Consider the following 27,452-nt stretch of genomic DNA (forward strand, 5'->3'; position numbering starts at 1 on the left):
ACAAGCTGCTTGTATTGTATAACCTGTGTAAAAGACTTGTGCTAGCATGTGATGCATCGTCGTACGGAGTCGGGTGTGTATTACAACAAGCTAACGTTGTGGGGAAGTTGCAACCTGTCGCCTATGCTTCCAGGAGTTTGTCTAAGGCCGAGAGGGCCGACAGCATGATTGAGAATGAGGCATTAGCGTGTGTGTTCGGGGTAAAGAAAATACATCAGTAACTGTTTGTCCTCAAATTTGAGCTGGAAACCGATCACAAGCCCCTCATATCCCTGTTCGCTGAAAACAAGGGGATAAATATAAATGCCTCAGCCCGCATACAAAGGTGGGCACTCGCGCTATCAGCGTATAACTATACCATCCACCACAGGCCAGGCACCGAGAACTGTGCGGATGCTCTCAGTCGGCTACCATTGCCCACCACGGGGGTGGAAATGGCGCAGCCTGCAAACTTGTTGATGTTGGCACAGCCCGCAGACTTGTTGATGGTCATGGAAGTGTTTGAAAATGATAAATCACCTGTCACGGCCCGCCAGATTATGACTTGGACCATCCAAGATCCTCTGCTGTCCCTAGTAAAAAGCTGTGTACTGCATGGGAGCTGGGCCAGCATCCCCGTTGAAATGCAAGAGCCAATCAAGCCATTCCAGCGGCGAAAGGACAAGCTGTCCATTCAGGCAGACTGCCTGTTGTGGGGTAACCGCGTAGTGTTACCCAAAAATGGCAGGGAGATGTTCATCTCGGATCTCCACAGCACACACCTGGGTATTATAATGATGAAAGCGATAGCCAGATCCCACGTGTGGTGGCCCGGTATCGACTCTGACTTAGAGTCCTGTGTACGGCAATGCAGCGTATGTGCTCAGTTGAGCAACGCACCCAGAGAGGCACCACTAAGTTTGTGGTCCTGGCCCTCCAGACCATGGTCGAGGATCCATGTCGACTATGCGGGCCCGTTTCTCAGTAAAATGTTCCTGGTGATGGTGGATGCTTTTTCAAAATGGATTGAATGTGAAATAATGTCGGGAAGCACCGCCACCGCCACCATTGAAAGCCTGAGGGCCATGTTTGCCACCCACGGCCTGCCTGACATACTGGTCAGTGACAACGGGCCATGTTTCACCAGTGCCGAATATAAAGAATTCATGACTCGCAATGGGATCAAACATGTCACCTCGGCCCCGTTTAAACCAGCCTCCAATGGACAGGCAGAGTGGGCAGTACAAACAATCAAACAGAGCCTCAAACGAGTCACAGAAGGCTCACTCCAAACCCGCCTGTCCCGAGTACTGCTCAGCTACCGCACGTGACCCCACTCGCTCACAGGGGTGCCCCCGGCTGAGCTACTCATGAAAAGGACACTTAAAACCAAACTCTCGCTGGTTCACCCCAACCTGCATGATCAGGTAGAGAGCAGGCGGCAGCAACAAAATGTAAACGATGGTCGCGGCACTGTGTCACGGAAATTGATCTGAATGATCCTGTGTATGTGCTAAACTATGGACATGGTCCCAAGTGGATCGCGGGCACGGTGATAGCTAAAGAAGGGAGTAGGGTGTTTGTAGTCAAACTAGACAATGGACAAATTTGCAGAAAGCACCTGGACCAAACGAGGCTGCGATTCACAGACTGCCCTGAACAACCCACAGCAGACACCACCTTTTTCAAGCCCACAACACACACCCAAAGGATCAACGACACCACCCCGGACCAGGAAATGGAACCCAGCAAGGCCAGGCTCACCCAGCAGCCCTGCAGGGCCAATAACACACCAGCCCAGCAAGGGCACAGCCAACACACCAGAACAGACATTTGTACCGAGGCGGTCCACCAGGGAAAGGCTCCCGACCGCCTCACCTTGTAAATAGTTTTCACTTTGACTTTGGGCGGGGAGTGATGTTGTGTATCTGTAAAGCATGCACTCCCATGTTCCACCACCAGGGAGCGCATCCCCTGAAGTCCCAAGGGATCCCAGCATAAGCCGGATAAGCCGGCCCCTAAGGCCTGTTCCTCACTCTGGAGTGTCTTAATAAAGACTGAGGTCACTGTTACTTTAACCTCTCTGTGTGCAGTCTCATCTGTGTTAGGAACACAATAGGTGCAACTCTAAAGGGAGTGAATGAACAGAGAGACCTGGGGGTATATGGAGGTGGCAGGGTGGTTGACAAAATGGTTAAGAAAGCTTATGAGATCCTGGGCTTTATAATTAGAGGCAGAGTGCAAAAGCAAGGACACTATGATGAACCTGTATAAAACACCGGTTCGGCCTGTGCTGCAGTATTGTGACCAATTCTGGGCACCACACTTTAGGAGGGATGTGAAGGCCTTAGAGAGGGTGCAGAGGAGATTTACCAGAATGGTTCCAGGGATGTGGGGCTTCAGTTACGTGGATAGATTGGAGAAGCTGGGGTTGTTCTCCTTGGAGCAGAGAAGGTTGAGAGGAGATTTGATCATGAGGGGTCTGGACAGAGTAGATCGAGAGAAACTGTTCCCATTGGTGGAAGGGTCAAGAACCAGAGGACACAGATTTAAGGTGATTGGCAGGAGATCCAAAGGCGAGATGAGGAAAAACGTTTTTATGCAGCGAGTGGTTCAGATCTGGAATGCACGGCCTGAGAGGATGGTGGAGGCAGATTCAATCGTGGCTTTCAAAAGGGAATTGGATAAGTAGCTGATGTTAAACAATTTGCAGGGCTCCGGGGAAAGGGCGGGGGAGGGGGATAAGCTGAAGTGATAGTTTTTTATTTACACAGATCCATTACCTTGGATACATTCCCGTAAATGGTCAAAAGAATGAAGTCCGAAAGAAAGGGAAATGTATTCTCATTATTGCAACATGGGTAAAGAGGAATAAGAACAGAACACGCAGGAAATACTCAGCGGGTCAGGCAGCATCTGTGGAGCGAGAAACAGAGTTAATGTTTCAGCTCGATGACCTTTCAACAGAACTGGAAGATGTTGGAGATTTGACAGTTTTCAAGCAAGTCGAGATCCAGAGAAAAGTGTGTGTGGAAAGAACAAAGGGGAAGGTGTGTGATCGGGAGAGGGTCGGAGTGATTCAATGACAATACTTTCCCATTCCATTCCCAACCAATCTCTTCATCACAATCTATCAGTGCAATCAGCAAACAATTGATTAGCAGGGCTTTTAAATGATTGTTGAGGATAAATTAATAGAACATTCCCAGAGCTGGAATAATTCCCACTTTAATTTGCATATTTACTTTCCCACTTTTATTCATGCTGGTTCTTTTCTGTTAATCTTTCAGTCGCACTCTGCTGCAAACAATTCCCTGGGTGAGAGCATGGAGACATCCTTCCCCGAGATTGTCCGAGGGACTGTCTAAGGGAGAGAAAACTGTAGCCCCAGTGTGGAGCCTCACCGGCCGCGAGTGGAGATCAGCAAATCTGCCCAATGTCCGATGAATTTCCACCCTTTGTAATTTCATACAGTGACCGGGAAAGTTAGCACTTGTAAAGTAAAATAACAGATACTGAGACTGACTGGGAACTATTGAACTGTAAACTTTGGGATATAAACTAATCCAGTTACACAAAAGATTACCACAAAATAAATCCAGAATAAAAACACAAATCTATTTCTAAAGTTTCCACGATGTATCGATGTAGATTCCTGAGGCTGCAGAACTCGATGGGCAGAGACACCATGGGCTGAATGCAGGGCTGGATTAAGGCTGTGTGGGGCCGAAGGTTAATAGGAGGGAAGGGCCTATATACGTACTATATATTGGTATCTATGGGGGATATCTAGGGGTATCTATGGGGGATATCTAGGGGTATCTATGGGGGATATCTAGGGGTATCTATGGGGGATATCTAGGGGTATCTATGGGGGATATCTAGGGGTATCTATGGGGGATATCTAGGGGTATCTATGGGGGATATCTAGGGGTATCTATGGGGGATATCTAGGGGTATCTATGGGGGATATCTAGGGGTATCTATGGGGATATCTAGGGGTATCTATGGGGATATCTAGGGGTATCTATGGGGGATATCTAGGGGTATCTATGGGGGATATCTAGGGGTATCTATGGGGGATATCGAGGGGTATCTATGAGGGATATCGAGGGGTATCTATGGGGGATATCTAGGGGTATCTATGGGGGATATCTAGGGGTATCTCTGAGGGATATCTAGGGGTATCTATGAGGGATATCTAGGGGTATCTATGGGGGATATCTAGGGGTATCTATGGGGGATATCTAGGGGTATCTATGGGGGATATCTAGGGGTATCTATGAGGGATATCGAGGGGTATCTATGAGGACATACTTACTCGACTAAATACTTTTCACATTTGACTTTGTCGTCGACATTTCCACTTTCAAAAGATAAATGAAAATACTTCATCCTTTTGTAAGGATTCACAATGATCAGACCTGATATTATAGCACTGGTCCTGTGAACAGTGCACATAACTCTCTGGGTGAATCATTTTTGGATATTTAAACATGTTTCCAGATTGTCACAGAATTTTAAACACACTTTGAGCCACAAGGACACAATATTTTGCACCTCTGAAGATATAATTATGCAGTTATATATGATATTGCTTCGCCAACCTTGTGATAAAGATTTAGGGTTAATGGTATAAAAATGAGGGCCTAAAGTCGAGGGCCTAAAAAATGAGGGCCTAAGGCTATAGCCTTCTTAGCCAATGGGTTAATCCGGCCCTGGCTGAATGGCCTCCTTCTATGCTGTACCAGTCATTCTATGGTCTCCAGATCAGGGTCAGAGTTCAGGGTCTGTAATGCGATAGCTTCTGGTGCATCATCTGTTTCATTTCCTGTCGCCTTGTGTGGGCTCCCGCTGTGCAATATCTGACAAAAGACAAGAAATGTGCTTTAAATAAAGAGTTTATGCTTCAAGAATAAACAGTGGACTGGAAGTGATGGATAAAGAGGAAGTTGAATAGAGGAGTAATTTTACAGAATGGGGAACAGAACAGAACATGGCCCACACATCACTGGCTCAGTGTTACTGAGATAATTTCAACAATTAAAGGTTCAGTCATTGGAAGAAGTAGACCTGATTAAAACGATAAACTAACTCCAGTTACTGAGAGAAGATATTGTGGAAGATTTTTCCCACTATGAATATATGAATGTAAAATAAGTTTATACTTTTGAGGTTAAAGGTCATGGCCATAGTGTGACCACATTTCTAAGAGGTTCTCCCTGTGGTTGACTGACCTCACCAGTAAAGTTACCTCGTTGAACTTATAACTCTGCTTCTGACACAACAATGGTCTCCTCCTGAAGCTACTGATCCTGTCTCTTTTGTTACCTCCCTGAGCTGTGATCTGCTGTGACGTTTATCAGAATCATTCATTTTCACAAAGTCAGTCATACTGTTCAATTTATTGTCATTTTTAATCTTACTTTTCAAATAATATTGGTTTCTGACAACATGGAAGTCATTAACTTCCAATATCAAAGAGGAATATGTTTGATAGTAAATTAAATGAACATAGAAACATGAACATAGAAAATAGGTGCAGGAGTAGGCCATTCGGCCCTTCGAGCCTGCACCACCATTCAATAAGATCATGGCTGATCATTCCCTCAGTACCCCTTTCCTGCTTTCTCTCCATACCCCTTGATCCCTTTAGGCGTAAGGGCCACATCTAACTCCCTCTTGAATATATCCAATGAACTGGTCTCAATGAGTCTCTGCAGTAGGGAATCCCACAGGTTAACAACTCTCTGAGTGAAGAAGTTTATCCTCATCTCAGTCCTAAATGGCCTGCCCCTTATCCTAAGACGGTGTCCCCTGGTTCTGGACTTCCCCAACATCGGGAACATTCTTCCTGCATCGAACCTGTCCAGTCCTGTCAGAATTTTATATGTTTCTATGAGATCCCCACTCATCCTTCTAAACTCCAATGTATAAAGGCCCAGTTGATCCAGTCTCTCCTCATTTGTCAGTCCAGCCATCCCAGGAATCTGTCTGGTGAACTTTCGCTGCACTGCCTCAATCTCAAGAACGTCCTTCCTCAGATTAGGAGACCAAAACTGAACACAATATTCCAGGTGAGGCCTCACTAAGGCCCTGTACAACTGCAGTAAGACATCCATGCTCCTATACTCAAATCCCCTAGCTATGAAGGCCAACATACCATTTGCCTTCTTCACCGCCTGCTGTACCTACATGCCAATTTTCAATGACTGATGTACCATGACACCCAGGTCTCATTGCACCTCCCCTTTTCCTAATCTGTCACCATTCAGATAATATTCTGTCTTCGCGTTTTTGCCCCCCAAGTGGATAACCTCACATTTATCCACATTATACTGCATCTGCCATGCATTTGCCCACTCACCTCACCTGTCCAAGTCACCCTGCAGCCTCTTAGCATCCTCCTCACAGCTCACCCAGTTTAGTGTCATCTGCAAACTTGGAGATATTACACTCATTTCCTTCATCCAAATCATTAATGTATATTGTAAAGAGCTGGGGTCCCAGCACTGAGCCCTGCGGCACTCCACTAGTCACTGTCTGCCATTCTGAAAAGACCCGTTTATCCCGACTCTCTGCTTCCTATCTGCCAATCAGTTCTCTATCCATGTCAGTACATTACCCCCAATACCATGTGCTTTAATTTTGCACACCAATCTCTTGTGTGGGACCTTGTCAAAAGCCTTTTGAAAGTCCAAATACACCACATCCACTGGTTCTCCCTTGTCCACTCTACTAGTTATATCCTCTAAAAATTCCAGAAGATTTGTCAAGCATGATTTCCCTTTCATAAATCCATGCTGACTTGGGCGGATCCGGTCACTGCTTTCCAAATGCGCTGCTATTTCATCCTTAATAACTGATTCCAACATTTTCCCCACTACTGATGTCAGACTAACCGGTCTATAATTACCCGCTTTCTCTCTCCCTCCCTTTTTAAAAAGTGATGTTACATTAGTTACCCTCCAGTCCATAGGAACTGATTCAGAGTCGATAGACTGTTGGAAAATGATCTCCAATGTATCCACTATTTCTAGGGCCACTTCCTTAAGTACTCTGGGATGCAGACTATCAGGCCCTGGGGATTTATCGGCCTTCAATCCCATCAATTTCCCTAACACAATTTCCCGCCTAATAAGGATTTCCTTCAGTTCCTCCTTCTCACTAGACCCTCGGTCCCCTAGTATTTCCGGAAGGTTATTTGTGTCTTCCTTAGTGAAGACAGAACCAATTTGTTGACTTGGTCTGCCATTTCTTTGTTCCCCATTATAAATTCACCTGATTATGACTGCAAGGGACCTACATTTGTCTTCACTAATCTTTTTCTCTTCACATATCTATAGAAGCTTTTGCAGTCAGTTTTTATGTTCTCGGCAAGCTTCTTCTCACATTCTATTTTCCCCCTCCTAATTAAATCCTTTGTCCTCCTCTGCTGAATTCTAAATTTCTCCCAGTCCTCAGGTTTGTTGCTTTTCCTGGCCAATTTATATACCTCTTCCTTGGATTGAACATTATCATTAATATCTCTTGTTAGCCACGGTTGAGCAACCGTCCTCTTTTTATTTTTACTCCAGACAGGGATGTACAATTGCTGGAGTTCATCCATGTGATCTTTAAATGTTTGCCACTGACTATCCACCGTATCATTTGCCAGTCTATTCTAGCCAATTCACGCCTCAAACCATCGAAGTTACCTTTCCTTAAGTTCAGGACCTTAGTTTCTGAATTAAATGTGTCACTCTCCATCTTAATAAAGAATTCTACCATATTATGGTCACTCTTCCCCAAGGGGCCTCGCACAACAAGATTGCTAATTAGTCCTTTCTCATTACACATCACCCAGTCTGGGAGGGCCATCTCCCTCGTTGGTTCCTCGAGATATTGGTCTAGAGAACCATCCCTAATACACTCCAGGAAATCCTTCTCCACCGCATTGCTACCAGTTTGGTTAGCCCAATCAATATGTAGATTAAAGTCGCCCATGATAACTGCTGTACCTTTATTGCATACATCCCTAATTTCTTGTTTGATGCTGTCCCCAACCTCACTACTACTGTTTGGTGGTCTGCACACAACTCCCACTAGCATTTTCTGCCCTTTGCTATTCCGTAGCTCCACCCATACCGATTCCACATCATCCAAGCTAATGTCCTTCCTTACAATTGCATTAATTTCCTCTTTAACCAGCATTGCCACCCCGCCTCCTTTTCCTTTCTGTCTATCCTTCCTAAATGTTGCATACCCCTGGATGTTGAGTTCCTAGCCTTGGTCACCCTGGAGCCATGTCTCCGTGATGCCAATTACATCATACCCATTAACTGCTATCTGCGCAGTTAATTCGTCCACCTTATTCCGAATACTCCTCGCATTGAGGCACAGAGCCTTCAGGCTTGTCTTTTTAACACACTTTGCCCCTTTAGAATTTTGGTGTAATGTGGCCCTTTTTGCTTTTTGCCTTAGGTTTCCCTGCCCTCCACTTTTACAATTCTCCTTTCTATCTTTTGCTTCTGCCCCCATTCTAGTTCCCTCTGTCTCCCTACATAGGTTCCCATCCCCCTGCCATATTAGTTTAACTCCTCCCCAACAGCACTAGCAAACACTCCCCCTGGGACATTGGTTCCGGTCTTGCCCAGGTGCAGACCGTCCGGTTTGTACTGGTCCCACCTCCCCCAGAACTGGTTCCAATGTCCCAGGAATTTGAATCCCTCCCTTGTGCACCACTCCTCAAGCCACGTATTCATCTGAGCTATCCTGCGATTCCTACTCTGACTAGCATGTGATTAGTTATCCTGAGATTACTACTTTTGAGGTCCTACTTTTTAATTTAGCTCCGAGCTCCCTAAATTCGTCTCGTAGGATCTCATCCCATTTTTTACCTATATTCTTGGTACCTATATGCCCCATGACAATAATTTGAATTCTAGAATATTGGACTCAATGTGAGCAATGTCCTTTGATTTTCCATTTTAATTTTATTCACTGATAATCAGGTACGGCTCTCAGAGATCTCTCTGACATTCCAGGCTGGAGCTCACACACACACACAGAGGTTGGGGTGAATAGTATAGACTAAATTTAGGGGAGGCTAGATAAGTACACGAGGGAGAAAGGAATAGAAGGATGTGTCAATTGGGTGGGAGGTGGCTCATGTGGAGCATAAACCCCGACATGGACCAGCTGGGCCGAATGGCCTGTTTCTCTCTGTGAATTCTATGTAAACATCCTGAACAATACAGGTTACCTCACATCCTTCATGTAAGTTCAAACCTTCCACTAGTTACCACATTGCTGTGCCTCTCACCCCAACAGTTCCCATTCTACAATTCCTCGCACACAGCCCTGAAACACTCCTTCCTCGAACACTACCCCAACTGGGCTCTCCCAAACAGAAACTTTCCTTTTGAATGGACTGAGATTTGACCGTGAGTAAATCAGGTGAACCAAACCTACCACAGAGGAAGTGGTTTACAGAGCGACAAATTCATTTCTATGCCCCAACACTCCTGCAGCTCTCTGGCGCCACCAGGCCACAGCAACAGGAATAACAGCAACGTTAAAATGATCAAACTCATTGCCAAACAAGCATTTGTATTTTGAGTTCATCTTAATTTTTACAGGTCGTGCTTTAACTGTTCAACTATTGGTTCCTGACAACTTTCAAGTTACTAATTTCCAAGAGGAATACTTGTGACAGTAAATGAAAAATAGTCAAAGATTGGGCCCCTAGTTTGAGCATTGATCATTGTCCAGCTATGGCCCTCCGAGATCTCCCTGATTCCTTCCTCAGAGCCTGGTGGAAAGTGGCAGCAGGGAAGTTAGTGCTGTTTGAATCAGGAAAAACATTCAAAGCTGTAAGAATTTAGCGAATTTGGAACAATTGCTTTCTTTAAATGTGCCAATCAATGATTCTTTAAATTCAGTACAATGTACAATATTTAAATAACATTTAAAAATACAGTTTGTGACATAATATCTGTTCAAAGAACATCAGTTTATCCGTGTCAAGTGACAGCTCGGCACTAATTCCTGATTTACTGGAAAGCTAAAAGAAATTCTTACTCTGTTCATCCTCTTCAAGCAGGAAATGAGTCCGACAGCAATGCCCAGTTTAACCAACAAGTAGCCCGAAACTGTGACCATCCAAATGGTCGGAAGTGGTCTCACTCTCACTGTGAAGGACAAAGTTAGAGTTTCAGTTTCACTCTCCATCTCGTTGAATATTTAAATACTCCTGTCAGTCATTCTATAAAAGATGTGGAAAGTGAAAACATTCAGCTTTAAACACTGGGAGCCAGAGGGCCAAATATTTCCACCAAGACCAAGTCCACGTCTTCTTTTTGTCCCATTTTATGTGTCTGGATTTGACTATTTTCATCAGATTATAGTGGGTGCAATAGCTTTAAATTAAAGTGAGCAGCTCTGAGGGAAAAGGGAGCGAATTAACGGGCATCAACTGGATGTAGACGTTAACCATCAAGGTGTCAGACAGACCCAGATCTGGAACTGGCATCACTAAAAAACACCCACGGTAACAAGGTGCAATTTTGTTGGAACTGTTCATATCTACCAGTCCGATCATGCGTGTTTTTAAAGTTCCGTGTGTTCTTGCAATGTTTATCTATGGAAGTAAAGTTCCCTCGACACTGTCCCATCAAACACTCCCAGGGCAGCTACAGCACGGGGTTAGATACAGAGTAAAGCTCCCTCTACACTGTCCCATCAAACACTCCCAGGGCAAGTACAACACGGGTTAGATACAGAGTAAAGCTCCCTCTACACTCTCCCATCAAACACTCCCAGGGCAGCTACAGCATGGGGTTAGATTCAGAGTAAAGCTCCCTCTACACTGTCCCATCAAACACTCCCAGGGCAAGTACAACATGGGTTAGATACAGAGTAAAGCTCCCTCTACATTGTCCCATCAAACACTCCCAGGGCAGGTACAGCACGGGTTAGATACAGAGTAAAGCTCCCTCTACACTGTCCCATCAAACACTCCAAGGGCAAGTACAACACGGGTTAGATACAGAGTAAAGCTCCTTCTACACTGTCATAAGAACATAAGAACATAAGAATTAGGAACAGGAGTAGGCCATCTAGCCCCTCGAGCCTGCTCCGCCATTCAACAAGATCATGGCTGATCTGGCCGTGGACTCAGCTCCACTTACCCGCCCGCTCCCCGTAACCCTTAATTCCCTTATTGGTTAAAAATCTATCTATCTGTGACTTGAATACATTCAATGAGCTAGGCTCAACTGCTCCTTGGGCAGAGAATTCCACAGATTCACAACCATCTGGGAGAAGAAATTCCTTCTCAACTCGGTTTTAAATTGGCTCCCCCGTATTTTGAGGCTGTGCCCCCTAGTTCTAGTCTCCCCGACCAGTGGAAACAACCTCTCTGCCTCTATCTTGTCTATCCCTTTCATTATTTCAAATGTTTCTGAAAGATCACCCCTCATCCTTCTGAACTCCAACGAGTAAAGACCCAGTCTACTCAATCTATCATCATAAGGTAACCCCCTCATCTCCGGAATCAGCCTCGTGAATCGTCTCTGTACCCCCTCCAAAGCTAGTATATCCTTCCTTAAGTAACGTGACCAAAACTGCACGCAGTACTCCAGGTGCGGCCTTACCAATACCCTGTACAGTTGCAGCAGGATCGCCCTGCTTTTGTACTCCATCCCTCTCACAATGAAGGCCAACATTCCATTCGCCTTCCTGATTACCTGCTGCACCTGCAAACTAACTTTTTGGGATTCATGCACAAGGACCCCCAGGTCCGTCTGCACCGCAGCATGTTGTCATTTCTCCCCCATTCAAATAATATTCCCTTTTCCTGTTTTTTTTCCAAGGTGGATGACCTCACATTTTCCGACATTGTATTCCATCTGCCAAACCTTAGCCCATTCGCGTAACCTATCTAAATCTCTTTGCAGCCTCTCTGTGTCCTCTACACAACCCGCTTTCCCACTAATCTTTGTGTCATCTGCAAATTTTGTCACACTACACTCTGTCCCCTCTTCCAGGTCATCTATGTATATTGTAAACAGTTGTGGTCCCAGCACCGATCCCTGTGGCACACCACTAACCACCGATTTCCAACCCGAAAAGGACCCATTTATCCCGACTCTCTGCTTTCTGTCAGCCAGCCAATTCTCTATCCATGCTAATACAATTCCTCTAACTCTGCGTACTTTTATCTTCTGCAGTATCCTTTAGTGTGGCAACTTATCGAATGCCTTTTGGAAATCTAAATACACCACATCCATCGGTACACCTCTATCCACCATGCTCGTTATATCCTCAAAGAATTCCAGTAAATTAGTTGAACATGATTTCCCCTTTGCATGTTGTATCTGCTTGATTGCACTATTCCTATCTAGATGTCCCGCTATTTCTTCCTTCATGATAGCTTCAAGCATTTTCCCACTACAGATGTTAAACTAACCGGCCTATAGTTACCTGCCTTTTGTCTGCCCCCTTTTTTAAACAGAGGCGTTACATTCGCTGCTTTCCATTTTCCAAGAGTAAAGCGATAAATACCAATGCATTGGCCCGCATCCAGAGATGGGCGCTCGCGTTGTCCGCATACAACTACGCCATCCGCCACAGGCCAGGCACAGAAAACTGCGCCGAGCAGCAGTCGGTGAGAGGCGGGAGCAGCGTGGTGAGGCCTATAAAGGCCCAGCGGGTGTTCCACAGGCAGTCGGTGAGAGGCGGGAGTCGAGGTGAGGCCTATAAAGGCCCAGCGGGTGTTCCACAGGCAGTCGGTGAGAGGCGGGAGTCGAGGTGAGGCCTATAAAGGCCCAGCGGGTGTTCCACAGGCAGTCGGTGAGAGTCGAGGTGAGGCCTATAAAGGCGGGGCTTGTGCACCTCCAGCCGGGAGAAAAAGCAGAAAAGAAGTAGAAAGGAATCAAAAGGTGACGTCACCGCCAAAGGGGTAAGTGATTGGCTGGTGATTGGTGAGTAGTTTTTCTTTATCTTTTTTATTTCAGGAAGTAACCTGTAACAGTGTTGTCACCAATTTAAGTGTATCTAAGGGTTAATTCATGGCAGGAGAGCTCGGTCACGTGATATGCTCCTCCTGTACCATGTGGGAACTCAGGGATATTTCCAGTGTCCCTGACGACTACATCTGCGGGAAGTGTATCCGCCTCCAGCTCCTGACAGACCGCGTTGCGGAATTGGAGCTGAGGGTGGATTCACTCTGGAGCATCCACGATGCTGAGAATGACGTGAGTAGCACGTGCAGCGAGTTGGTCTTACCGCAGGAGAAGGGTCCACAGCCAGATAGGGAATGGAAGACCAACAGGAAGAGCAATGCAAGGAAGATAGTGCAGGGGTCCCCTGCGGTCGTCCCCCTGCAAAACAGATACACTGCTTTGAATACTGTTGAGGGGGATGACTCATCAGGGGAGGGCAGCAGCAGCCAAGTTCATGGCACCATGGCTGGCTCTGCTGCACAGGAGGGCAGGAAAAAGAGTGGGAGAGCAATAGTGATAGGGGATTCAATTGTAAGGGGAATAGATAGGTGTTTCTGCGGCCGCAACCGAGACTCCAGGATGGTATGTTGCCTTCCTGGTGCAAGGGTCAAGGATGTCTCGGAGCGGGTGCAGGACATTCGAAAAAGGGAGGGAGAACAGCCAGTTGTCGTGGTGCACATTGGTACCAACGACATAGGAAAAAAAAGGGATGAGGTCCTACGAAACGAATTTAAGGAGCTAGGAGCTAAATTAAAAAGTAGAACCTCAAAAGTAGTAATCTCAGGATTGCTACCAGTGCCACGTGCTAGTCAGAGTAGGAATCGCAGGATAGCACAGATGAATACGTGGCTTGAGCAGTGGTACAGCAGGGAGGGATTCAAATTCCTGGGGCATTGGAACCGGTTCTGGGGGAGGTGGGACCAGTACAAACCGGACGGTCTACACCTGGGCAGGACCGGAACCAATGTCCTAGGGGGAGTGTTTGCTAGTGCTGTTGGGGAGGAGTTAAACTAATATGGCAAGGGGATGGGAACCAATGCAGGGAGACAGAGGGAAACAAAAAGGAGACAAAAGCAAAAGACAGAAAGGAGATGAGGAAAAGTGGAGGGCAGAGAAACCCAAGGCAAAAAGGGCCACTGTACAGCAAAATTCTAAAAGGACAAAGGGTGTTAAAAAAACAAGCCTGAAGGCTTTGTGTCTTAATGCAAGGAGTATCCATAATAAGGTGGATGAATTAACTGTGCAAATAGATGTTAACAAATATGATGTGATTGGGATTACAGAGACGTGGCTCCAGGATGTTCAGGGCTGGGAACTCAACATCCAGGGGTATTCAACATTCAGGAAGATAGAATAAAAGGAAAAGGAGGTGGGGTAGCATTGCTGGTTAAAGAGGAGATTAATGCAATAGTTAGGAAGGACATTAGCTTGGATGATGTGGAATCTATATGGGTAGAGCTGCAGAACACCAAAGGGCAAAAGACGTTAGTGGGAGTTGTGTACAGACCTCCAAACAGTAGTAGTGATGTTGGGGAGGGCATCAAACAGGAAATTAGGGGTGCATGCAATAAAGGTGCAGCAGTTACAATGGGTGACTTTAATATGCACATAGATTGGGCTAACCAAACTGGAAGCAATACGGTGGAGGAGGATTTTCTGGAGTGCATAAGGGATGGTTTTCTAGACCAATATGTCGAGAAACCAACTAGGGGGGAGGCCATCTTAGACTGGGTGTTGTGTCATGAGAGAGGATTAATTAGCAATCGCATTGTGCGAGGCCCTTTGGGGAAGAGTGACCATAATATGGTGGAATTCTGCATTAGGATGGAGAATGAAACAGTTAATTCAGAGACTATGGTCCAGAACTTAAAGAAGGCTAACTTTGAAGGTATGAGGCATGAATTGGCTAGGATAGATTGGCGAATGATACTTAAGGGGTTGACTGTGGATGGGCAATGGCAGACATTTAGAGACTGCATGGATGAACTACAACAATTTTACATTCCTGTCTGGCGTAAAAATAAAAAAGGGAAGGTGGCTCAACCGTGGCTATCAAGGGAAATCAGGGATAGTATTAAAGCCAAGGAAGTGGCATACAAATTGGGCAGAAATAGCAACGATCCCGGGGACTGGGAGAAATTTAGAACTCAGCAGAGGAGGACAAAGGGTTTGATTAGGGCAGGGAAAATGGAGTACGAGAAGAAGCTTGCAGGAAACATTAAAACGATTGCAAAAGTTTCTATAGATATGTAAAAAGAAAAAGGTTAGTAAAGACAAACGTAGGTCCCCTGCAGTCAGAATCAGGGGAAGTCATAACGGGGAACAAAGAAATGGCAGACCAATTGAACAAGTACTTTGGTTCGGTATTCACTAAGGAGGACACAAACAACCTTCCGGATATAAAAGGGGTCAGAGGGTCTAGTAAGGAGGAGGAACTGAGGGAAATCCTTATTAGTCGGGAAATTGTGTTGGGGAAATTGATGGGATTGAAGGCCGATAAATCCCCAGGGCCTGATGGACTGCATCCCAGAGTACTTAAGGAGGTGGCCTTGGAAATAGTGGATGCATTGACAGTCATTTTCCAACATTCCATTGACTCTGGATCAGTTCCTGTAGAGTGGAGGGTAGCCAATGTAACCCCACTTTTTAAAAAAGGAGGGAGAGAGAAAGCAGGGAATTATAGACCGGTCAGCCTGACCTCAGTCATGGGTAAAATGACGGAATCAATTATTAAGGATGTCATAGCAGCACATTTGGAAAGAGGTGACACGATAGGTCCAAGTCAGCATGGATTTGTGAAAGGGAAATCATGCTTGACAAATCTTCTGGAATTTTTTGAGGATGTTTCCAGTAGAGTGGACAAGGGAGAACCAGTTGATGTGGTATATTTGGACTTTCAGAAGGCTTTCGACAAGGTCCCACACAAGAGATTAATGTGCAAAGTTAAAGCACATGGGATTGGGGGTAGTGTGCTGACATGGATTGAGAACTGGTTGTCAGACAGGAAGCAAAGAGTAGGAGTAAATGGGTACTTTTCAGAATGGCAGGCAGTGACTAGTGGGGTGCCGCAAGGTTCTGTGCTGGGGCCCCAGCTGTTTACACTGTACATTAATGATTTAGATGAGGGGATTAAATGTAGTATCTCCAAATTTGCGGATGACACTAAGTTGGGTGGCAGTGTGAGCTGCGAGGAGGATGCTGTGAGGCTGCAGAGCGACTTGGATAGGTTAGGTGAGTGGGCAAATGCATGGCAGATGAAGTATAATGTGGATAAATGTGAGGTTATCCACTTTGATGGTAAAAACAGAGAGACAGACTATTATCTGAATGGTGACAGATTAGGAAAAGGGGAGGTGCAACTAGACCTGGGTGTCATGGTACATCAGTCATTGAAGGTTGGCATGCAGGTACAGCAGGCGGTTAAGAAAGCAAATGGCATGTTGGCCTTCATAGCGAGGGGCTTTGAGTACAGGGGCAGGGAGGTGTTGCTACAGTTGTACAGGGCCTTGGTGAGGCCACACCTGGAGTATTGTGTACAGTTTTGGTCTCCTAACTTGAGGAAGGACATTCTTGCTGTTGAGGGAGTGCAGCGAAGGTTCACCAGACTGATTCCCGGGATGGCGAGACTGACCTATCAAGAAAGACTGGATCAACTGGGCTTATATTCACTGGAGTTCAGAAGAATGAGAGGGGACCTCATAGAAACGTTTAAAATTCTGATGGGTTTAGACAGGTTAGATGCAGGAAGAATGTTCCCAATGTTGGGGAAGTCCAGAACCAGGGGACACAGTCTAAGGATAAGGGGTAAGCCATTTAGGACTGAGATGAGGAGAAACTTCTTCACGCAGAGAGTGGAGAACCTATGGAATTCTCTACCACAGAAAGTTGTTGAGGCCAATTCACTAAATATATTCAAAAAGGAGTTAGATGAAATCCTTACTACTCGGGGGATCAAGGGGTATGGCGAGAAAGCAGGAATGGGGTACTGAAGTTGCATGTTCAGCCATGAACTCATTGAATGGCGGTGCAGGCTAGAAGGGCCGAATGGCCTACTCCTGCACCTATTTTCTATGTTTCTATGTTTCTCAGTAGGCTGCCATTGCCCACCACGGGGGTGGAAATGGTGCAGCCCACAGATCTAGCCATGGTTATGGAAACATTTGAGAGTGAGCAATCACCTGTCACTGCCTGACAGATCAAAACCTGTTCAAACCAGGACCCGTTATTATCTCTAGTCAAAAGCTGTGCGCTTTACGGGAGCTGGTCCAGTGTCCCAGTGGAAATGCAGGAAGAGATAAAGCCATTCCAGCAGCGCAAAGATGAAATGTCTACACAGGCAGACTGCCTTCTGTGGGGCAATCGAGTTGTGGTCCCCAAGAAGGGCAGAGACACTTTCATCAATGACCTCCACAGTACCCACCCAGGCATCAGAATGATGAAAGCGATAGCCAGATCCCATGTGTGGTGGCCCGGTATCAATATGGACTTAGAGTCCTGCGTTCACAGATGTAATACATGCTCGCAGTTAAGCAATGTACCCAGAGAGGCGCAGCTCAGTTTATACTCTTGGCCCTCCAAACCGTGGTCGAGGCTACACGTCGACTATGCAGGCCCGTTCTTGGGTAAAATGTTTCTTGTGGTTGTTGACGCGTACTCCAAGTGGATTGAATGTGAGATAATGTTGACTAGCACGTCCGCTGCCACTACTGAAACCCTGTGGGCCATGTTTGCCACTCACGGCTTACCTGATGTCCTGGTGAGTGGCAACGGGCCATGTTTTACCAGTGCTGAGTTCAAAGAATTCATGACCTGTAACGGGATCAAACATGTCACATCTGTCCCGTTTAAACCAGCGTCCAATGGTCAGGCAGAGAGAGCATTGCAAACCATCAAGCAAGGCTTGAAGAGGGTAACTGAAGGCTCACTGCAGACTCGCCTATCCCGAGTCCTGCTTAGCTACCGCACGAGACCCCACTCACTCACTGGGATCCCACCTGCTGAAATGCTCATGAAAAGAGCACCTAAGACAAGGCTCTCGTTAGTTCACCCTGATCTACATGAACAGGTGGAGAGCAGGCGGCTTCAACAAAGTGCACACCATGATAGTGCAAATGTGTCAGGCGAGATTGAAATCAATGATGCTGTATTTGTATTAAATTATGGACAAAGTCCCAAGTGGCTTCCTGGCACTGTCGTGGCCAAAGAGGGGATCAGGGTGTTTCGGGTCAAACTTTCAAATGGACTCATTCACCGGAAACACTTGGACCAAATCAAACTCAGATTCACGGGCTACCCTGAGCAACCCACCTTGGACCCTACCTTTTTTGATCCCCCAACATACACACCAGTGGCAACCGGCACCACGGTTGACCACGAAGCAGAACCCATCATCCACAGCAGCCCAGCAAGGCCAGCTGCACAGCAGCCCAGCAGGGTCCAACACACCAGGCAGCCCAGCAAGGCCAGCTGCACAGCAGCCCAGCGAGGGCCCAACACACCAGGCAGACCAGCAAGGCCAGCTGCACAGCAGCCCAGCAGGGTCCAACACACCAGGCAGCCCAGCAAGGCCAGCTGTACAGCAGCCCAGCGAGGGCCCAACAAATGATTCAGCAACACCAGCTTTCACACCGAGATGATCAACCAGGGCAAGAAAGGCCCCAGATCGACTCACATTGTAAATAGTTACACTATTGACTTTGCGGGGGGGGCTGTTGTTCTATATGTGGACTTGTAATTAAGCTGTACAGCCACCAGAGGGCTCATCCTCTGGAGTCCTAAGTGATCCCACAATCCCTTGGGAGCACAGGTATTTAAGGAGGCTTCACAGGTTGGAGAGGCACTCTGGAAACCTGCAATAAAAGACTAAGGTCACACTTTACTTTGAGCTCACAGTGTTCAGTCTGACTCTTTCTCCATACACAATATCCTCAACACATGGGCAGTGACCCCGTGCATGATGTCACCGAGACACAGCATGTAGATTAGGAAAAGGAAGGAACATTATATTTGGAAACAACCAGCTGCCTTTTTCAACCTCATCTATGTTTTTGCTTTTCCACAGGTATCTAGTCTGTCTATGTACCAGGGCAGAGAAAAACTCCAGAACTTTAGGTGGGCTTTCTTACCCTCCAGAGGGTGGGCAGCACATTCTGGACCTTTTCATGGCATCGCCCTGTGACCAAATATCCCCAACACTCCAGGTTCATGCTGGACCCCTGCAAACTCTCCTCCTCCACCACATACTGTACTACCTCTTCAGACCTCCCTTCCCACAGCATCCACTGTTGGCCATGATAACCACTGCTGAAACCCTCATCCTTGCCTTTGTTACCTCGACACTTCACTATTCCAAAGCACTCTTGGCTGGCCTCTCACATTCTACCCTACGTAAACTAGAGATGATCCTAAACTCGACTGCCCGTGTCCTAACTCGCACCAAGTCCCACTCACCCATCACCCTCTGTGCTCGCTGACCTACATTGGCTCCCGGTTAAGCAACATCTCGGTTTCAAAATTGTCATCCTTGTTTTCAAATCCCTCCATGGCCTCGCCCCTCCCTATCTCTGTAATCTCCTCCAGCCCCTCACCCCCCGCCCCCCCATCCCCCGAGATGTCTGCGCTCCTCTATTTCTGCCCTCTTGAACAGCCCTGATTAGAATCGCTCCACCATTGGTGGCCATGCCTTCTGTTGTCTAGACCCCAAGCTCTGGAACTCCCTGCCTAAACCTCCCCGCCTCTCGAGCTCTCTTTCCTCCTTCAAAACACTTCTTAAAACATACCTCTGACCAAGCTTCTGGTCACCTGCCGTGATTTCTACTTATGCAGCTCGGTGTCAAATATTTGTCTCATAATATTCCTATGAAGCACCTTGGGATGTTTCACTACGTTAAAGGCGCTCTATAAATACAAGTTGTTGTGTTATTGTTGTTGTGCAATGAGTTAATGGAACGTTTTGACCAAAATCTAGGCAGCCTGTGGCTCCTCTGCTCCCTCCTCTCCCCCATCTTACACACTGCTTCGTGATCCGAGGAGGAAGACATTCACCAATCGCCCAAGGGTTGCTATGGTAACTGTGCTTACACTTTGCCTCCTTTTACAATTTGACCTTCCAACACAGGCAGTCAGCACTTCACTGCAAGTTTAATGGGGCATCAAGGTGGGAAAATGTACAGCTCTCTGACAACTGTTCACCCACTTTGCAAATACACAGAAACACTGTACACCCGAGCACACTGCCAACACAAGATATCTGCACACTGCGTGTTCACAGACTCACAAACGGTGGATGTTAGGCTCGGTCTAGGGTGGCACTGTCTCTGCTCAAAATACCAGAAAATGTCTCTTCTCTATCTGCTTACAGAAGGCAGCACAGGTGAAGAGATTTGTACCTGAGGGGGACCTCCCAACCAGTGCTCACTGACTGAGAGTAAACTCAGCAATTCCACACTCCCAGTGTAAATGTTTCTGATAGTGAAATGCAGAAGAAGTTGTTTAATTTTCAGACCAACGTTAATCCCCGGGAATGTCCCTGCCCACAATCTGCCTGTGGAGTTCCCAAATTAGCTCATTTACATACATTATAAGGAGGGCCAGTGGATTTGCAGCCTTGAGTTTCCTGCTTTTGATCTCACAGTGCACAAGCCCGAGCAGACTGTCGAACTCGTCTGGCAGAACGTCTCATCGCCAGAGCTTTCACACAAGCACCAAGGTGTAGCTTGGTTGGTGGTGAGGAGGGCCCTACCCGTCAGATCCTTCATACACAGCCGGGGTTTCAGAGACACGGCCCTCTGCCCCAGAGTTGGCTGTGGTGCGGACGAGACTGTCATCCATCTCCTTCGGGATTGCCCCTTTGCAAGGCAGGTCTGGATGGAGATGCAGTGGTTGCTGTCGAGGTTCATCCCAAGCAGCTCCGTAACACAGGACTCTGTGCTCTACGGGCTGTTCCCAGGGACACACACCGAGACAGACATCATCAGCTGCTGGAGAGCCATCAACTCGGTGAAAGACGCACTTTGGTCTTCCCGAAACTTGCTGGTCTTCCAGAGCAAGGAGATGTCCACGTCTGCGTGTTGCAGACTGGCACAACCCAAGATCCAGGAGTACGTGCTGAGGGTCACACTAACAATTGGTGCAGTCGCCGCAAAGGCACGGTGGGGAAGGGCCACAGTTTAAAGTCCTTCCACCACGGTAAACCCAGGGGCTGGAATCAGTATAAAACTCCCCTCGGGCTGTACTTGTAAACTTGTTGTATACATAGAGCACCATGATCTGAAAACACCTGTGTTGTGCCATGTATAATGCAAGTTCTGTTTAGTAATGTATGTTGCAAAGAAATGTAACTGTACCCTCACCCATTCCGTGTACCGTATAGTGTCACTAGTAAAGTAATTTGATGACTGTATTACAATGTATCCTGGATTGTACTGAAATGTACCTCGAAATGTAAAGCAAGCAAATGTATTGAACTGAACTGCCGTCAGCATCCAAATGTATTGTATGGAATTACTGACCACATCCAAATGTACTGAACTGCCTCTAATGTATTGTGCCACTTTTTATATCAATAAAGTACATTTTGAAATTTAAAAAAAAGGAGGGATCATCATCATAGGCAGTCCCTTTTGGGAGCTGAGTGCTTTGAAGTGTTGCTGCTCAGTGGCACTCTCTGTGGATTGGCCATTCATATGCTAATTGACTAATTGCAGAAACTCATCTTTCCAGTTTGGCTGGGTCTGGTCTTTTTGCTCGGGACAAGCACCAATTGTAGAAATCTGCACGTCGAACGACCAACGGTCAGCCAAGGTGCCGGACTGGCACCACGAAAGATTGAAGGCTTCGGCCAAAACACAAGCTGAAAGGAGGAATCTGCAAATGGATGGTGGCCAACCGAGCGGTGAACCAGGGCGTCCGAAACACCATCCGAGTGAGGGTGAAGAAAGTGGAAGGACAGACAACGATGCACCGGGACCTCTTCGTGAAGAAAGTCCTGCTTGGAACATGCGGCATGAAAGTCGCGGATATCTTCACCTTGCAGGACATCCCGAAGAGAGGTTACTTTGATGTGTCCTTCAGAAACGTCACCCTATGCCTGAAGTTCCTGAGGGGATTGAAGGAGGTGAGTGAACCACTGCGGTCAATGCTGACTTGGGAACCACTGTTCACCCTCCCGTCGCAGAGAAGACGCACTATCACAGTGCAGATGTACAACCCCCACATCCCGGTCATTGATGTGCTGACATTCCTCGCCAGGTATGTCGATGGGGCAGGAAACAGCATCGACCTGAAAGACCTCCACGGGATTTGGACCAGCAAGCGCCAGATCCAGGTCACCATGAAAGTGGACGCCAGCGGAACCATCCTGCACCCTCCCTCCAGCTTCACCATCGGAGGAAGTCGGGGCTACATGGTGTACGCCGGACAACCCAACGTGTGCCGGACCTGCGGGAAGGCAGGCCACGTGGTGGCAAGCTGCACAACTGTCATCTGCTGCAACTGCAAGAAGGAAGGCCACCAGACAAAGGACTGTAAGGAGACCAAGTGCTGCAACCTTTGTGGTCAGGCTGGAGATCTGTACAAGGCCTGCCCCAAGCACAATGTCAGCTCTGCGCAGGCGGCAAAGAACATGGTGACACGTGAGGAGAAAGCTGAGGAGTGCAACACCCCAGAGGAGACCGACACCGCCCTCCCTCCCAACACACCGTGCGAACAAACCACTGCCCTAGTCGACACTGACCGAGAGGAGGAAGGGCAGTCTGCCACAGCAAGCCGCCAGACACTAGCACCCAGCAGTGAAACTCCCCCCGAGACACCGAGTCCATGGAAGAGGAGGGAGCAGGAGCAGAAGGAAAACAGGAATGGCAGCTCATCAAGATGAAGAAGAAGGCGGCCCACAAGTCAAGGGAAAAGAGGCCTCCTGCAGAAACGAGAGGCAAAAGACAGCTACTGTCCACGACGGACAGCAGTGGCTGCAGCTCACCCGATGACGAAGGGCGAGGCAAAAGCCCCCACTACCACCAGCAGAAGGGGCAAAACACCAATGTGACCAGCGCAGTCCAGCTCCGGGACCCTGGGAGCAGTGATGTCACCAATACCCCCCGCTCCGGATCTCTGGGAGCGATGAAGTGACAGATGCCCCCCCGCTCCGGATCTCTGGGAGCGATGAAGTGACAGATGCCCCCCGCTCCGGATCTCTGGGAGCGATGAAGTGACAGATGCACCCCCGCTCCGGATCTCTGGGAGCGACGACACCACAGGGGATGCACACAAGGAACAACCAACACCAGGCAAGGGCAGCCCAGTTAACATGGAGGTCCCCCGTCCACACTGCTGGTGTCCTCTGGTCAAACCATCCCCAAGGCAGAGGACAACCCATATCTCAGCCAAGGTGCAGTAGAAAAGTTTAAAGTTAACCTATGTATACGGGAACAGGCCACAGGGCCAAAGGACTGCGTGTTTGAAATGTAATGTTTGGATTGTAATCACCAATTTAAAAATGGGTTTAAAGATAGCATCCATTAACGTGCGTAGCATTAAGTCATCTACGCGATGTGTTTCCACCTTGGGGTACCTCGCCAAGGTCAAGGCAGACCTACTGTTCTTGCCGGAGTGTGGCCTGCCGCACTTCAGCAGTTACCGGCAGTGGTCGCAATGGACCATCCGTCTGGTCAGGAGGCAACGATTGCCGGGCCTCCGGCCTGGGCATTCTGCTGCGGGGAGGTCACTTCACCATCACCGAAGTTAAGGAGGTGGTGGGCGGCCGCCTCCTCGTAGCAGATGTATTGTATAAAAATGTTCCTCTGAGGCTAATTAACGTGTATGCCTCACCTCTCAGAAGCCAGCGACTGGCCCTCCTCCAGCAGCTCCCACTGCTGCTGGCGACATCCAGACCGGTCGTTCTGGGCAGTGACTCCAACTGTACCATCGATGTGGCTGGACGATCCAGCAGAGCCGACAGCAAACTGGACACCACGTCCAGACTCCTGATGGACGCGGTAAAAGATGCCAAGCTGTGCGATGTCTTCAGCAACCCTGCAGACGGAGCACCGCTCAGATACACCTGGTCGAGACCAGACGGGTCCGTCCATTCCAGAATAGACTTCCTGTTTGTGTCCCACACGCTCAAGGTCGATCCACATACGTCACGCCGGTGTTCTTCTCTGACCACTGCCTCCTACTGGCTGACTGCCTCCCACAGGAAGACCAGAAAGTTGACAGGGGGATATGGAAGCTCAACATGAAACTGTTGACCCCGGAAAACATTGAGGAACTCAAGAGGGATTACAAAAGTTGGAGAACTGTAAAACCCCTCTGCGATTCCCCGATGCACTGGTGGGAAACAATCAAGACAAACATCAAGAGGTTCTTCATCCTCAAAGGTGTTCAGGAGGCGAGAGGGAGACAGAGGGAATTGTCCCAACTCCAGAAGAGTATACAAAACCTGCTCCTATTGCAGACGATGGGGGTCGATGTCGCGGAGGAACTCCAAGAGGTGAAGGGCCAGCAAGCCTCGCTCTTTGCCTCAGAGTCCTCCAAAATCATCTTCCGCTCCAGAGTCCGCTCCGTCGAGCAGGATGAGACGTGTTCACGTTTCTTCTTCCAAAAGGTACACAGGGGGAGCTCTGTGATCACCAGCCTAAAGGAAGAAGACGGCTCTGTGACGTCTTCGCAGCCCGACATGCTGAGAATCAGCAAATCCTTCTATGCCGGGCTGTACGACGTCAAGCCCACAGACCGCGCGGCCTCTCAGTCTTTCCTGTCGTCTATCTCAGAGATCTTAGACGACAGCGAGCGGGAGAGTCTGGACCACCCGCTAACTCTGGACAAGCTGACAAAGGCCGTCCGGTCCCTCGCGACGAGTAAAACTCCCGGAAGCGACGGCTTACCGGTCGAGTTGTATTGGGCTCTGTGGGACTGGATGGGCCCAGACCTGCTGGAAGTGTACGGGGGTATGCTTCTGGCCGGTAGTATGTCAGCATCAATGAGGAAAGGCATCATCACCCTCATCTACAAGCAGAAGCGGGAGAGGGAGGAAATCAAAAACTGGCGGCCCATTTCGCTGCTCAATGTGGATTACAAGATCCTGCAGAAGGTCATCGCAAACAGGGTCAAGTCTGCAGGACCAGACCTCCGTTGTCCCGGCAGGAAGATCTCTGATAGCCTCGCGCTACTCAGGGATACGATCGCCTACGTGCGGGACAGGAGGGTGGACACCTGTTTAATCAGCTTGGACCAGGAGAAGACCTTTGACAGGATATCGCACACGTACCTGATGGGCGTGCTCTCCAAGATGGGCTTTGGGGAGACTTCCAATTGCAATATTTGCAGCTGGGAATTATTTGCTCTGATTTTTCGGAGCATTCTGATTGATTCTGTGTCAGAAAACCAACAGAAATGACTTCTGTACTACTGGATTGTCAAACTTAAATGCTTGTCCTGTCTCAGTGAGTTTACCAAGAGCGTAGTTGAGGCACACAGACCAGGAAAGTTCCTCGCTCGATCCCAGGCTGTGCTGAGTTATCTCAGGGTAGATTTCCTGAGGCTCTGAATCACTGTACAGCTTCACATACAGGATATAAAGGAGGGGTTACTCCAGGCAACAAGAACAATAAGTGCTAAGAATTTCCTGTGGAGATTATAAGATTAAAGAGCAAACCCTGAGTCACTTACCACTGGGCTCCAGATAGTACGGGACTAAAACCTGGGGCCGGTTTTGATAAAACACAGCACATATCCAGTTCCCTCTGCCTCTGTCAGCTTTCTGAATAATCAGTCGCAATGATTTCTCTTCCCCATTCCGTCCATTCAATGTTTTCTCTCCAACAGTTCTGCCGTCACTATTGATCCAAACCAGTCTCATTGGTTCAGTGACATCAGACACAGAGCAGGTCGGGGTAACGGTGTCTCCCTCAGTCTCTGCATCAGATGGTTCAGCTGTGACTGTGGAAACAGGAAAATCATTCAGCTTTTACACAATGACTTTATCATTGAAAACACCAGCAACATTCTGTGTCCTACCTTTAACTGTGATTAGTTTAATGGTCACAAATTTACGTGATCCCAGAGAACATGTGTAAACTCCTGCATCGTCAAACAGTACAGGGACAATCCTCACACTGAAGGTCCTGCCATTAAAATGTCCCACTGTGGGCACCAGTCGACTCCCAAAGTCGGTCCTGTTCACATCGATAGGCTGAGATTTCGAAGCAGTTGCTATTTTTTTCTCCTGATTTGGAAGATGATGTGAGCTCCAGGTCCATGCAGCAGCATTGTAAGTAGAGGTAACAGAATAGCAAATCAGGTCGAGTTCACTGCGATCTGTGCCTGACCGATAAAGTGTGTAACTCTCTTGATATAAATCTGTGATAGAGAGACAGAGAACAACGTGTTAGAATTTTACAGTTTCTAAGGTAGAGAGAAAAGCCAGAATAATTATTGGCAAAAATTATATAAAACTATTTTGTGTTTTGATTATCATAACTAGCCACGCCTCTCGCCAAGCTGTCCCAGTACAGCTACAACACTGGGATCTACCCGGCAATGTGGAAAACTGCCCAGGTATGTCCTACAATCAAAAAGCAGGACAAATCCAATCCAGCCAATTACCGCCCCTTCAGTCTACTCTCAATCTTCAGCAAAGTGATGGAAGGTGTCGTCAACAGAGCTATCAAGCAGCCCTTACTCACCAATAACCTGCTCACGATACTCAGTTTGTATTCAGTGGAGTGGTTCATTCACAGTGAGCATCTGTCTCCTTCTGTATTGAACATTCTGCACAGACTTTATACCTGTGCCTTTTCTATTCTTTCTTTGTTACTTTCTTTCTTTCTCCTGATATTTCTTTCACTATTTCCACTAAAGCCTTCACATTTTCTCAGCAAGACTAACCCAGAGTCATTTTAATTGCTTTTGCAATACAACTTGGCAGTTGACAAGATTGAAAAATTGGAAAACCTTTCCTTATTGTCCAAGGGGCAATCACGATACTTTCTTTCAAAAACATGGGGGTAATTTGGCCTTGTGCGATAGTGTAAAAGAGGTGATAGTGAATGTGATATCTGCCTTACCACATCACAGACACACACATGCACAAGATGGCTCGACAGGAACTTGTTATGTGACCTTGTCACATGATGCTTGTATTGAATTTGCATGAGAAGTTGCATTACCACAGTAGTCCACTAAGTGGAGCTCTATTACACTTCTCCCTTCTTAATGAAGAAGTAATCATAACAATGCAGCTCCAACAACACTCAAGAAGCTCGACACCATCCAGGACAAAGCACCCACTTGATTGGCACCCCATACACCACGTTAAACATTCACTCCCTCCACCACTGGCGCACCGTGGCTGCAGTGTGTACCATCTACAAGATGCACTGCAGAAACTCGCCAAGGCTTCTCCAAAATCACCTCCCAAACCCGCGACCTCTACTTCCCAGAAGGATAAGGGCAGCAGGCACATGGGAACACCACCACCTCAACGTTCCC

At 47.5% G+C, this 27,452-nt stretch overlaps 1 protein-coding gene across 1 annotated transcript in view; it reads right to left on the reverse strand.

The window, feature by feature from the left end:
* Positions 1-4,562: 4,562 nt before the first annotated feature.
* Positions 4,563-27,452, reverse strand: part of LOC139247614 (uncharacterized) — a 98,466-nt gene continuing 75,576 nt past the window's right edge. The window contains exons 4-7 of the mRNA XM_070871687.1: positions 25,980-26,321; positions 25,632-25,901; positions 10,042-10,151; positions 4,563-4,844 (exon numbers count right to left, since the gene is read on the reverse strand). Of these exons, the coding sequence (XP_070727788.1) occupies positions 4,731-4,844; positions 10,042-10,151; positions 25,632-25,901; positions 25,980-26,321 (836 nt within the window). The 3' untranslated portion in view covers positions 4,563-4,730. The remainder of the gene's footprint in view (positions 4,845-10,041; positions 10,152-25,631; positions 25,902-25,979; positions 26,322-27,452) is intronic.

This window comes from Pristiophorus japonicus, unplaced genomic scaffold (genome assembly GCF_044704955.1).
Source record: "Pristiophorus japonicus isolate sPriJap1 unplaced genomic scaffold, sPriJap1.hap1 HAP1_SCAFFOLD_275, whole genome shotgun sequence".
Taxonomy (NCBI): domain Eukaryota; kingdom Metazoa; phylum Chordata; class Chondrichthyes; family Pristiophoridae; genus Pristiophorus; species Pristiophorus japonicus.